The sequence below is a fragment of the Bos javanicus genome, chromosome 22 (genome assembly GCF_032452875.1).
Source record: "Bos javanicus breed banteng chromosome 22, ARS-OSU_banteng_1.0, whole genome shotgun sequence".
In the NCBI taxonomy this organism is placed as follows: Eukaryota; Metazoa; Chordata; class Mammalia; order Artiodactyla; family Bovidae; genus Bos; species Bos javanicus.
In genome coordinates this window covers 16,893,432-16,907,298 of record NC_083889.1, presented here as the reverse complement: position 1 = coordinate 16,907,298, position 13,867 = coordinate 16,893,432, and the positions used below count along the sequence as shown (strand labels likewise).

At 49.7% G+C, this 13,867-nt stretch overlaps 2 protein-coding genes across 14 annotated transcripts in view; one reads left to right on the top strand and one right to left on the bottom strand.

Moving 5' to 3' along the window:
- Positions 1-65: 65 nt before the first annotated feature.
- TTLL3 (tubulin tyrosine ligase like 3) overlaps positions 66-13,867 on the top strand; it is a 23,836-nt gene continuing 10,034 nt past the window's right edge. For 2 of the 13 annotated variants that reach the window (XM_061396271.1, XM_061396270.1), the window contains exons 1-9: positions 1,726-2,172; positions 2,333-2,424; positions 4,222-4,390; positions 4,526-4,623; positions 5,671-5,799; positions 6,512-6,626; positions 7,475-7,567; positions 8,773-8,968; positions 12,193-12,341. In XM_061396271.1, the coding sequence (XP_061252255.1) occupies positions 1,809-2,172; positions 2,333-2,424; positions 4,222-4,390; positions 4,526-4,623; positions 5,671-5,799; positions 6,512-6,626; positions 7,475-7,567; positions 8,773-8,968; positions 12,193-12,341 (1,405 nt within the window). In that variant the 5' untranslated portion in view covers positions 1,726-1,808. Of the gene's footprint in view, positions 388-1,725; positions 2,425-4,221; positions 4,391-4,525; positions 4,624-5,670; positions 5,800-6,511; positions 6,627-7,474; positions 7,568-8,772; positions 8,969-12,192; positions 12,342-13,867 lie in introns of those variants that run through there. The other 11 variants (XM_061396267.1, XM_061396265.1, XM_061396276.1 and 8 more) reach the window with 9 other exon arrangements.
- RPUSD3 (RNA pseudouridine synthase D3) overlaps positions 6,193-13,867 on the bottom strand; it is a 27,658-nt gene continuing 19,983 nt past the window's right edge. Inside the window, exon 8 of the mRNA XM_061396292.1 lies at positions 6,193-6,599. Within this exon, the coding sequence (XP_061252276.1) occupies positions 6,586-6,599 (14 nt within the window). The 3' untranslated portion in view covers positions 6,193-6,585. The remainder of the gene's footprint in view (positions 6,600-13,867) is intronic.

Sequence of the window (13,867 nt, the reverse complement as noted above, 5' to 3'; positions counted from 1 at the left end):
GTTTCATGTTCACTAATGGAAGTCAGTGGGAGCCCACAGGGTGTTATCTTTATGGAAGAGGATGCCAAGAAAAGTTTGAGAAGAGTTGGGCTCTGCTGAGTTTTGAAAAGAGTCTTCCATATGGCCAAAATGGGTCTCTTGAAACAGGACAAGGTACTGTTTAAAGCAAGGAGGGGTTGGGGGTGGGGACTGCTCTCATCCCCTTTATGACATTACCTCTGTGACCTCCCCCTCCTGTCTTGCAGAATTAGGTGTGCCCTTCTGTGGGGCACACGGCCATGGCCTAGCTTTGCAGTGATTGTTGCTCACGTGAAGGTGCGGTGAAGCTGGACATCCACTAGAGTATGGCAGCTGCTCACTCAACCCTCACAGGACAGCAATGCCTGGGTGAGCCAGCCAGAATTCTAGTTTGTCACGGATCCATCTCCCAGGGTTCAGAGCTAAAACCAAATTTGCTGGCTGATCAGAACAGACTGGATGGTCTCCAATCAGCCAGTCCTCTCCTGAGGGCATACCTTTTGGGAAGCCCAGTCATTAGCCGCAGGGTTGAGAAAGGGTGATCTTAGTGGTTGGGGTTGACTAGAGAGGTCTGTGGAGGACCCACCTTCACTTGTGTGAGCCAATCTATCAGTGATTGACAGAGCTGGGTTCCTGGAATCTGCTTGAGAGGGCATTGCTAGAGTTTGCCTCTCACACTGTCCATTTGGTACTTGCATGACTGATAGGCAACCCTTACAGACTTGTGTTTAAGAGTGGGGCTTTGGAGTCAGACCTGGGTTCCAGGGCTCTGCTATGTGATTTAAGGCAAATTATTTAACATCTTGGAACCTTATTTTTCTCACCTGTGACATTTGAGGGTGTAACAGTTTTCATACTGTTTCATACAATCCAAAAAGGTTGCTTACCGTCTTGAGGGCTGTTGCATAACTTGTTTTTTTGGTAGATTGAAACGATACTTATTTTCTATTTCCAAGTGCTGTCTTTTTTTTGTTTTTGTTTTTGTTTTTGCGGGGGGGGGGGGGAGGGTCTGGGGGTTCTGCCCTTTTATTTTCCCCATAATACTGCCCTGGCTTTCAAATCTACCCCCAAGGACCTTATCCAAGCTCCATCTGCCAGGAGCTGCAGGTCTGGTCAGCTTCCTTTTAGTTCCCCCAGAAAAGTTCTTACCCTCTCAGGGCTGTTGCAGAGACCCCTCTCCCTGGAATGCTATTCCTCCCTTGGCCAACTCCTCACCAATTTGCATTCAGTAGGTTTCAGTTTAAATGTCACCCCTTCAGAAAGGACATCATTGACCACTTTAGCTAAAGTATAAAACACCTGTGTTATTCCTCTGTTGCTTGCTTTTTGTTTCCCCTCCACCGGGCAGTAAGCGCCATGAAATCAGGGGCCATCTGTAGTTTGTTCTTCTGATCCCCAGCACCTATCCCACTACCTAGCACGTGGTCTTCGCTGACTACTGTGGAATAACTGAAGCCCCAGGAAGCGCTGGATAAGGAATCAGGACCCTATTAGAAACTGGTGGGGCAGCCAGTGCTCTATGCTTCCAGCTTCAGTGCCCCATTCATGAAGGGTCTGGGGCAGGCAAGGCCCCGAGTTTGGCCCCGCTGGAAGTAGACCCCAGAACCGCCACCCGAGGCCTGATTGTGCCAGGGGAATCGTTTCTAAGGCGACAAAAAACAGAGGGCGGGGCCTCAGAACGGAGGGTTCAGCTCAGGCCCCCGCAGGGCGCTCCCGCGAGACGCGGCTGCGCGCGGAGGGGAGGCGGGCTCTGGGGCCCAGGGAATGCGCGCGCGGGCGGCGAGGGTCTCATGCAGGGGCCCACCGCGGCGCTGCTCCTGAGGGCGGGGGAGCTGGGGGCCGCACAGCCGGACTCCACCGCCTGGTACCGCCAGGAGCGGGGCCCCGTGTGCAGCTGGCCACGGAAGCCGCAGCCGCTCGAGCGCCGCGCCACTTCCCCCGCCCCATGGCCCAGGAAGCGCCACTCCGAGTTCCGGCTTCCAGAGAAGGGTCCGGCGCACGGCCAAGCCTGGGTCTGCAGCCCAGCCTCAGCGCGCCGCCTAGACTGCGCCCTCCGGCCCTCGGCCCACGACAGCCACGCCCAGGGCGCCGAGAATCCCCGCCTCCCTGGGCCCTCGCCTACCCGGGCCCAGGAGGACGCCCCGCCCCTGGACGGTGAGGCCACTTGCGGCTCGCCCCTCCTGGCCCAGGGCTGAGTCTTGGGGCGGACATGAGAATCCGGGGAACCGGAGAAGAGCGGTAGAGGATAGGCATCGGATGAAGGGTGGAGAAAGAAGGGGTGCCTACCCCACCCCTACTCCGCATCTTTCTGCAGGTTCTCTTGTCCTTTGGCGAGGATTCTCCAAGGCGTCTCAACACATGGGCCGGCTCAGAAACGCCAAGATCCACGTGGAGAGAGCTGTCAAGGTTGGAGGGGGTTGGGGGAGGGGCTAGAAAAAGCCTGGAGGGTGGCTCACCCTGCCTCCTTGCACTATATTCTCCCCTCCTTAGAAAATAAAGAAGAAAAAACCTTGATCCCACGCCTGTCTTCAAATACTTCTCCAGTTTTCAACACCCCGTTCACAACCAAAATTCTTGGCAGAATTCAACTTCTTTGTCTGGGTTTCAGTTCTCAGGCCCCACCACTCTGGGTCCCTGTCCTTCACCACTCTCATCAGGAACCTCTCTAGTTAAGGTCACTGGTGACCGCTAAGGAGCCAGATCCACCTTTTCTGTCCTGACCTTGGTTTGGCACCTTGTGTCATTCTGCACCAACACACCTTTCCTCTTGGCTGTCTGCACACTTGCTTTTCCTTTCTCCCTCCCAGGCAGCTACTTTTCAGTTGCCTCTGAAGACTTCTCAGGACATTCCTGTTTCCCTGGACCCCTCTCTACACTTGTCTCCTTGGCTGTGAGTTCAATCCATCCTGCACCCTTTTCATTCCCTCTCCAGCCCAGCCTGGCTTCTGACTGCACCGCTCTGTGGATCCAGTCCCCCACTTGACATCTCCATCGAGGGAGCATCAAAGCATTTCAAACCCATGTCTTAAACCATACTCTTCATTTTCCTGCCCAGACCCATTCTTCTCCCTGCTCTTGGGTCTTTTCCATCTCCCAGTTGCTCAAGCCAGGAAATTGATCTTTCTGTTCCCTCACCCACACATCTAATCCTAATAGCAAAACTAGTCTCTATTTCCAAAAGGAATCTCAACTCCCACCATGTTCCCATCTCTGCTGGAGGCACCTAGAGAAACTGCAACAGCCTTCTCACTAGTCTCCTTCCCCCCATCTGTTTTCCATAGGACAGCAAGCCACACTTAACAGCCTCCAACCATGTCACTCCCTCCCTTCACCTTATTGCTTCACACTGCTCTTAATATAAAATCCAAGTTCATTCCAAGGCTGTCAGTGCCTTCCACACACCTCCTAGGAGGTCTCCCCTCATTTTCCACACTCCATATACCCTGGCTCCCTTCCAGTTCCTTCTGACCCCTCCAGCCTCAAGGCCTTTGCACGTGCTTTTCCCTCTGCCTTAACTGCCATTTGCCCAGCTCTGTACATTTCTGGCTCCTTCTCAGCTTCCCCTGATTGATTCTCTGGATCCCCATTAAAATCCTATTTCTTGAGCTTCCCAGCCTGGATGTTAATTCCTGCTCTTTCACTTAACCACTGGGTGGCTAAGCTACTCAGTGTCTCTACGCCTGTTTCATAACCAGTTAAGTAGAGATTGGTTGCATGCGGATGCTCAGTCGTGTCTGACTCTTTTGTGATCCCATGGACTGCAGCCAGCCAGGCTTCTCTGTCCATGGGATTCCCAGGCAAGAATACTGGGAGTGGGTTGCCATTTCCTCCTCCAGGAGGTCTTCTCAACCCAAGATTTGAACCCGTTTCTCTAGCATCTCCTGCATTGGCAGGCGGGTTCTTTACCACTGCACCACCTTGGAATCACCAAGTGGGAATAATAGTGTCTTAAAAATATACATTGTTGTTAGTAATGTATTTAAGTGCTTAACACATAGTAAACGCTCAATAAATATTAGAAAATATAGTTGCTATTATGATTATGCAGATTATTTTTCTGCTTGTTTACAGTCTGTCTCTCCTACTAGAATATATAAATTTCATGAAGGCAGAGACCATAGCTGTCTGGCTCACCATTATCTCCCCTGTGACCAGCACTTAGGCTATACTTAACTGAAAAAGTATTCTTCTGTCACCTTATAGCAGAAGAAGATCTTTATGATCCAAGGTCGCTACCCTGTGATCCGGTGCCTCTTGCGCCAAAGGGGCTGGGTGGAGAAGAAGATGGTCCATCACTTGGGTACCACTTTGCCACAACCACATAAGGATCTGGACAGCTCGGTAATGGGTGACAGTGACACAGCTGAGGATGGTGAGATATCCCTCCCTTCCCACAAGCTGCCTGAGTCCCTTTGCTTTGCTTCTCACTGTCTCAAAGTTGAGGCTTTGATGTGGGGCTGAGGGGCGGGGACCGGGGCCTTCCCACACCTGGGCTCTACATTTACAGAGGATGAAGATGAGGAGGAGGCATTCCGGCCACCACAGCTGTTTGACTTCGATGAGTTATTGGAATTTGATGACCTACATGGGACACACGCTCTGATGGTGAGGACCCAGCGGGCTGGATAGGGGGCTGCTTCTTTCAGGAGAAAGCACTAGAGTCCAGCTTGGTGACCCCAGACAAGCCGTTTTCTAATCTCAGTTTCCCTGTCTGCGGTAAAAACGATCGGTTCTCTAAAGCCTAGGTAGGCCAGTGGAGTGGTGAGTGACACAGAGGAGGCTGGCCTGGGAATTCCCCCTTCCAAATAAAACCCCATAGTTCATCTTCCTCCATCCTTGGCAAGTGAAGGTTAGAAGGAAGGACTTAAAAATTTTTGAAAGAGGCTGATATGATTTGGGGAGGATATGTGTGTTGAGATCAAGACACTTGGCTTTGAATCTTCGTACCACCACTTTCTGAATTGAACTATGCCAAACTGCCATTTTTGTCTGTCAGGTGAGGTTGAGGACTGGCAGTTCCACACGGCCCAACATTGTGAACCTGGGACAAGTCCCTGAGCCTCAGTTCCCTCATCTGTGAAATGGGGATAATGGTAGCACCTACCACATAGGGTTATGGTGAGGATTAAATGAATTGACATGAAAAAATAAATAAATGAATGAATTGACATGGAAAGCTTAAGCCCAGGGCCTGGCACCTGGTGTTACTGGTTATCAGTAATCCTTCCTCCCAGAGTTCTGGGAAGGTTGGGGAGAAGTGGAGCTCACGAGAAAACCTTTGTCACATGCTCTGTGACCATCAGCTTAGAGTCACTGCCCTGCCACTGAGTAAGTCACTGACGGACAAGACCCAGAACAAGGTGTGGCATTCAGTTGTGGGGTTTAGTCACAGCCTAGGGGCACCTTGAAAGAGCTGCAAGCCTGCCTGCTCTCTGCTCACCAGTGTGTGCCCGAAAGGGAAGAGATGTCTTTTCTTTTTTTTTTTTTTGAGATGTCTTTTCTTAACTTAAAAAAGATGACATGTGAGCTAGAGGCCCCCTTGGGAGGATCCTTTCCCTCCATTCACCCACCTTGCTCAGCACGGCGGGGAGAAGCTTCCTCAGGCCTCGTGGTGCCCACATCAACCTTCCCTGTCTCCTCCCCTCTCCCCAGTCACGTATGGTTCGGAACGAGATCCCCTACTTCATCTGGACTACTCGTCGGGACATCCTGGACTGTCGCTTCCTCTCCAAGGATCAGATGATAAACCACTATGCTCGGGCAGGCTCCTTTACCACAAAGGTGAGCTCTTCAGAGCGCAGGCATGCAGCTGCCAACCCCCCAGCTCTTGGGCTGGCAGTCCCTTTTTCTGTTCTCCTTGTCAGTAAGAGTTCTCAGGAGGTCGGGAAGTACGTGATTCAGTGGGAGTTGGACACACCTGGGTTCAAATCCAACCTGTGCAGCATGTCTGGCACATATAGACATGGTGACTGTAAATAGACTCCAGGAGCCAATCGGGGTCTGGAGTAAGAACAAATACCATGGCCAATGATTGTGAGCAGGAGGACCCTTCTCTCCTAAGTAGAAACTGTCTGGCTGATGGTTCTATTATATCTTGTCTTGGTTAAGTGACTTCACCTCTCTGAGCCTCAGGCTCCTCTTCTTTAAATAAGAATTCCAGTAAGACCTATCCTCTAGGGTTATGGCAAGAATGATAGGCTTTATAATTGGGACCTGCTGGTCTATTGTTAGTGTGGATTGGGAAGGATTCCTCAAAGAGGCAGGTTTTTAAGGATGCAAAAGGGTGGCGTGGAAGGATGCGGGGCATTCTGAGCAAAGGGAACCACATGAGCGTCACGTGGAGTTGGATATGAGCCTAGCAAGTGGGGCAGAGGCTCTGAGCCTGTCCACACAGCATCCCCTTGAGCTCTCTGGGTGGGTGCCCAGTGTGGAGAGTCCCTTGGAGGCCCCCTGGGCAAGTCCCACCCTGCCTCCTCAGCGGCTGACTCCATAGGTGGGTCTGTGTCTCAATCTCCGGAATTTGCCGTGGTTCGATGAGGCTGATGCCGACTCCTTCTTCCCACGCTGCTACCGCCTGGGGGCTGAGGATGACAAAAAGGCCTTCATAGGTAAGGAGATACCAGCCCCATGCCTAGCCCCTCAAGCCGAAGGAGGAGGGCTAAAGCCCTGGCTGGTGTTGGAGAGCAAAGGGCCTCTCTCATGCCCTCATCTGCCCCAGCAGATTTCCTTCTCCATCCCCAACCCTCATCTTTCCCTTATGTGCCTCCCTTAATGAGCCCCCCGACCTTGGTCACCCCAGACCTCCAGAAGAGCTGACATAGTTTATCTTATTTTCTAGAGCAGATTCTAAAAGTTGGTCACCTAGTTGAGTTTGGAATCCAGAATAAGTTCCAGCCCCCTGTCAGATTCCACTGACTAGATCTGGTTCCAAGTCTAGTTCCAAGAAAAGTTTCTAGACTTTGGGGCTCACGGACAGAGTAGGCTCCAACTCCAGCACACGCTGTAAATTCAGGTCAGAATTTGGATCCACATTAGATGCTAGGTTTAAATTAGTCTCCAAATCCTATATAGATTTGGGGCAAGGTCTGCTTCTCAGGCTAGAATTAAGTATCAAAAGTGGATCAGGACATTGTAAATCGACTATACTTCAAATAAAAAAAATAGAAAATCACACACATGCACAAAAAAAAAAAAAAAAAGTGAATCAGGAACAGAGGAGGAGAAATCAGACAGCAGAACCAAGCAAGATTCTGAAGGTGGAATATGAACCAAGTCAGGTCAGATTCAGGGGCTCGTTCCACAGTTGAAACAGAAGCCAGGTTCTAAGTGGGATTCTAGAGCCAGAAACGGTAGTCAGGTTCCGGATCCAGAGTGGGGCAGGTCATGATCAGGTTCCGGAACCAGAACAGGCCTGGAGCCTAGGGGCTGAGGAGGGTATCCCCTGCCCCGGGAGCAGAGGACTTCTGGCTGACAGCTGCCCGCAACGTTCTCAAGCTGGTGGTAAAGTGCGAGTGGAAGTCAAACTCTGTCGAAGAAGAGGAGGCCCCAAGTAAGTACTGTGGTCACCTCTGCCCCCCTAACCATTTATCCTCCCACCCAGCACACCTCACCCATCTGTCATGGTATTTTTCTCATCCGTCTGCCCATCCACCACCCCTTCCTACCCACTCTTCCATACATCTCCCCTTCTTTCTGTCCACAGTCTATTCATCCATCTGCTTACCTACTTACCCACCCATCTCACATTCACCTACCCATCCACCCATCCATCCATTCATCCTTCCCCGCACTGTCGATCTGTTCATTCACCTACTTCTGTCAACTCCATACTGCCTATCCACCCACTCCACCTTCCTGCCTATCTACCTACTTATGCTTCCACAGACCCGCCTCCCCATCCGTGTACTTCTTTTCCATCCTGCCATCCACCACTTAATCTATCTTCTGGCCCATCTACTCATCATTCTTCTGTCCCACCCACCCACTTACCCACATGTCTTCCTATCTGTTAATTGACCCACTGCCTCGCTCAGTCCTCCGATGGGCCTAGCGTGTGGCAGAGTGCTCTAGAGAGGACAGACTTAAGAGGACATGGTCCGTCCCTGCCTGTGGGGAGCTCAGATCTGTGAGGAGAGGCAGCAGTAAAACCATGTAGTTGCATATGGTCTGAGGACCCCTCGTGCCGTGTGAAGGGGTACCCAGAGAGTCTCTCCCTACTTGTCGGCTCAACCAGTTGCTGGCCCTTTCCCTTTCTGGACTTAGCTCCTACCTCACAGCTTCCATCCTGTAGCCAGAGGCCCATCAGCCAGAGTTCCCAGAATTCCTCAGGGATTTGAACGGAGAGGCAGCTCTGCTGTGAGAAGAAAGTCCCTGGCTCTTCAAGAGGGACACCTCCCCATGGCTGTCTCCTGGGTGTGTCAGGAGCAGGGGCTCAAGGGGCCTCAGGTGTGTCAGAGCTCCCAAGCACAGAGAGGCTACAGGTGTGTCTGCTGGGACTCTAGGTGCTGAGATGCTTTGGGGTCATTTAGGATGGAGCCTCAAATGAATGACAGGTCCTGCACAGTGAGGGGCAAGGATGCACACTGAGACCACAGGTGAATTTAGAACAAAGCCCCAGGTGAGTGGCAGGTCCCACAGCAGTAGGGACTGCAGGTGTGTTTCTGGTGAAGTCATGAGTAAGTGACAGGCCTTGGGGCAGTGGGAGCTGTGGAGCGTGGGATAGTGACAGCCCCCACCTCTACCCCATCTCTACAGGAGACAAGCAGCCAAAGAAACAGGAGAAGAAGCCAGTGTCGGTGTCCCCAGAGTTTGTGGATGAGGCTCTGTGTGCCTGCGAGGAGCACCTTAACAACCTGGCGCATCTGGACATCGACAAGGATGTGGCAACCCCACCCTGCCTGGGCCCTGAGGGCTGGTCCCTCTTCCTCCAGCGCTACTACCAAGTGGTCCAGTGAGTGCCTCTGCAGCCCGGGCCATGGGGCGTGCTCTCGGGCAGCTTTCATGTTCCCACCTGATGGTCAGGGACAGAACCTCTCTGTCGAATGCCCACTGCCCCCAGCTCCTCCCCAAGTCTCCCTGTTTTCATTCACCCTACTATTCTCCTCCAGAACCCTCAGGAGTTCTCACTGGCTTCATATTAGGGTCCAAACTATTCCCCAGATCTCGGTGTAGCATGGCCTGTGCTGTCAGACAGATCTGAGTTCAAGTTCTGCCTTTGCTCTTTCCAAGCTCTGTGACCTTGGGAATCTCACTAACCTATCTGATCTTTGCTTTTCTCAAGTGCAGAATAGGTTTAAAAATAATGTTCTGCCTCAAAGGTAGGATTAGACAGGGTAATTTTTATGATGTGCTCAGCACTGACTCATAGTATTCATTCACAAAGTAAGACTCTGTTAGGTCATTTAGATTTTATCCTGGAAACCAGCATTTTGCAAAGCCTATTATATAGCATGCTAGTTCTATATGCTGAAATGGAGTTTGTGAAAAAAGGGGTTTGTGGCCAGTCACATTTGGAAAACACTGGGTTGAACAAAGTTAAAATAGGTTTCCTTGATAGAGGACTTTTCAGAAGATGGTGTAAACTCCCAAGAGAGACAGAGTGTGCAGTGTATCCTGTACTTATGTGACCCCAGTCCCCTGGCCCAAGAATCCTTAGTGGTTGTATTTTCAGGACACATTGTGGGGAAAGATTCTTGAGCAGAGGAAAGGAGTATTGAGATGGGCCTGGGCCTGTTGTAGGGAGATGCTGTTCAGCACAGTGTGCAGGAAAAACTGGCAGGAAGAGGGCCTGAAGGCAAGAAAACACTCAGCATTTACTGAGCCCTTCCTATGTGCCAGGCATTGTGCCAGACCCCAGAAATGAAGCAAAATCCGTGCCCTCACGAGCAGACAGCTCAAGCGAGGAGACTTGGAGCAAGTCAGGGGGAGGGCTAAAGGCCTCAGGTGGCGTGGTGTTAGAATAGAAAGAAACAGACAGATTTAATGATTGATAGGGAAGACTGAAGAACTAGTACATGAACTTTGAACAAATGACTTAGCCAGCAAACCCACATCATTGATGAATAATTCATTTGTATCTTTTTTTTTAAACATTAGAGAAGGAAAACTAGGTGATCCCATACTTTCCCCTTAGCTGCCAGAAAACATAAAGCTGCCCTTCTGAAATTAAGAATCACTGGGGGTCTTCCCTGGTGATTCAGTGGCTAAGACTCCAAGCTCCTGATACACGGGGCCATGGTTCAGTCCCTGGTTAGGGAACTAGATTCCACATGCTGCCACTAAAAGAGCCTACATGCCACAAAGAAAGCAAGTAAAACCGAGTACAGCCAAATAAATTAAAAATATTTAAAAAAAGAAAGAAAAAGAATCGTCAGGACTGAGTTAGAATAGTTGGTGGAAATAATGTCAGTCCTTTACATTTCTGGATGTGGGGCAGGTCGAGGGCTGAAGGAACCTCTCAAAAGCAGGATTAGGAAATTTCCCTGGTCATCCAGTGGTTTAAACTCTGCTTCCAGTGCATGGGGTGCAGGTTCAATCCTTGCTCGGGGAACTAAGATTCCACATGCTACATGAAGCAGTCCAAAAAAAAAAGTTAATTAAAAAAAAAATCAGGATTACATAAAATATTACCTCATGTAACATTGCACTGAATTGTTAGATAATTAACATTAATTAAGTCAATATTTATTGCTGCTTCTCAGCTTTTAAAAACAAATCTACAACTCACCAACCAGGCTTTTTTTTTCCCCATCCCCTGACCGTCAGGTCCACTTTCCACAGAACTAATTTTTTTTTTTTAACTAAATATAAAATCATACTGTCATGTTGAATATGCTTTTTCAGATTGCATGTGTCCCTGCCACTGCCATGTGACACTTTCCTGGGCCAGATCAGATTTGCTCAGTATATTCTTTATGCCATGGCCACAGAAACGTTTCCAGCAAACCTTGTGGAAATAGAAGGGCCAGGATTCGTGTGTGAAAAGGAGGCCTTGCCAAGACCCCTCCATTTGATTGTCCTTGTTCCCAGCACTGCCCAGCTGCCACTGCTATGCCAGCCTTAGTAACAGAGATAAGTTCTCTGTGGCTGGAGATATCCAAGAGGCTCCAGCCTCTTTAACATCCGAGAGATGTTTAAAGAGAGGTTACCATCTAGCGGAGGCTTCCTTCCTGTTCAGTCAAAAGAAAAGAAATGGGAGAGTTTGGCTGAGGCCGCCATCTGGGATGTTTTGTGACTTGGTTTAGTTGAGGACATTTCGTGTCCTGTAGGAATCAGGTTCCTCTTTGTCCCCGAACTCTTATCCATACAGCCCAGTCACTGCCAGAGACTTCCTTATCCAACCATTCATTCATTTAACAAATTTCTAGGGAGTACCTGATAAGTGCTGGGGTACTACTTGGGGACGGGAGTCTAACAGAGAATAACGACTACAGAAAGTTGGTCTCATAGAGGTTACATTCGCGTGAGCAGAGACAGGCAGTCACCAAATAAGTGTAGGTGTCAGGTGGTAAGTGATGGGAAGAGAAATAAATCTAGGAGATGTATGATATAGTTGTGCAAGAAAAGAATTAGATGAGGAAGGGGCCTGCCTATCTACCAGTGTTAGGTTAAAGATTAGGAGAGGAGTGAACCTCCAAAAACAGTTGTGGATGAAAGATTCAGGCAGGCTAGAGTTTGCATCCTGGCTCAGCCTCTTAACTCAGTGTGTGGCCTTGGGCACATCCCTTAACCCTGCAAGCTTCAGTTTATACTTCTCTAAGATGGGACCAATAACATCTCCCCGAAGATGGATTAGTGATAATGTATGTAAAGCCCTTGGCACAGTGCCTGGCATGTAGAGGTGCCTCATCATTTGATGCTGGTATGATTAAATTCTGCCAAAGAGCAGTTTTAATATAATAGAGAGGTGGCAGAAGGTGGAGTATTGGAGTGGGAGGGGATACGGTAGGTAGAAGTCCCATTCCAGCAGTTGGGGACGATGCCCTGGGCAGGGTGGATCGGGGGCACAGCCTGAGGGTGGGGGTGGAGGATTGGGAGAGCCCTGTCTGGGTCTCGAGGGGAAGGGTGTGACCAAAGCTGGTGGGACCATGGCCAGGGGGCTTGTGTCTCCCCTTGCCTTGTTCACCAGGATGCCCCCAGGCCCAGCCCTGCCCAAGTCCCATCATCTCCCCACAGCGAGGGGGCAGAACTCAGGTACCTCGACACTCAGGTCCAGCGCTGTGAGGACATCCTGCAGCAGCTGCGGGCTGTGGTGCCCCAGATGGACATGGAAGGAGATCGCAACATCTGGATCGTGAAGCCGGGAGCCAAGTCCCGTGGACGAGGTGGGGGTCTGCCCCTGCTTCCTGTACCAGCACCCTACACCCTCCCCAACCAGAGGCACAGGAGGTTAATAGTATAGCCTCTGTTGGAGCCAAACTGCCTAGGTTCAAATCCCAGCTCTGCTCCTGATGCGCTGTGTGACCTTGAGGAAGTTATATCACCTCTTTGAACCTCAGTTCCCTCATCTGTGAGAGTTGATGATAATACCTCCTTTGAGGCCGGGATTAAATGAGGTAGTGCATGTACCGCTCAGCACAGTGCCAGACACAATAGCCACCCCATGAGTGTTGGCTGCTGTGATGACGATAGGGCTTCCCTAGCAGCTCAGCAGTAAAGAATCCGCTCACCGATTCAGAAGATATGGGTTCAATCCTTGGGTCGGGGAAATCTACTGGAGAAGGAAATGGCAACCCACTCCAGTATTCTTGCCTGGGAAATCCCATGGACAGAGAAGCCTGGCGGGCTACAGTTCATGGCTTCGCAAAAGAGTTCGGACACGACTTAGCAACTAAACAACATCATGATGATACCAGCGCCTCATCTCCTGCCCTGAGAGTGTAGGTTAATGATTTAGGCAGGCCTGGTGGTACTCACTGCAGTTACTTGTCATCTAAGGGCTCTCCGATTAGTGGTTAAGGGTGTGGATGCTGAGAGTCAGACTTCTTGGTTCAAACCCAAGCCCTGCTCCCTAATATTCGAAAGACCTGGGGCAGGTTAGTTAACCTCTTCTGTGCCTTATTTTCATCCTTGGTAAGATGAAGCCAATAATACCTACCCAAGAGGATTACATGAGTACAATATGCAAAGTGCTTTGATCCTATACTGTCAGAGTAACTGTTATGTAAGTGCTATAGTTTTTAGCCACTATTATGACTGCTCAGCATGAATGGAATTTGAACAGGGCACCCAGCAGGCTGGGATGGTGCGTTAGCCCAGCCTTTAAAAGATCGTTAAGGACTTCTAAGATGTAAAAAACAGACTTTTGGCAGTGGATCGCCCCACATACTGCCCTTGGGAGAATTTGTTCATGTCCTAGTGAAGCTGCCGCAGCTCCACACACTGTGGGACACTCTCGGGATGTCTCTCTAAAACTAGCATCATAGTCTTGTCTTCTTCTACCTTGGAAATTGTTTTGTTGGTCTTTTCTAGGTTTGAAAATACATACTTGTTATTAAAAAAAGATCAGACAGTACAGAAACGTGGAAGAAACTAAGGGCACCTTTGATTTCACTGAGATAACTGCTGTTTATCTTGTGGTGTGTTTCTATACTCTGGTCTATGCATGTTGGCTGTATGTGTGTTTTATTCTAAATAAGAGCATAGCGCATACTACTCTGTAGCTTCCTTTTTTCATTATTTATCTTTCCATATCAGTGAGTATTACTTACTTTTTTTCACCTTTATTTTTTCTTAATAGATCTTAGAGGTCACTCCATTTCTGTACATCTAGATCTGCTTCCCCCTGGCCCCCATTTTTAGTTTATTGTTAGTCACTTTCAAACATACACAAAAGCAAAGAGAACAGCAC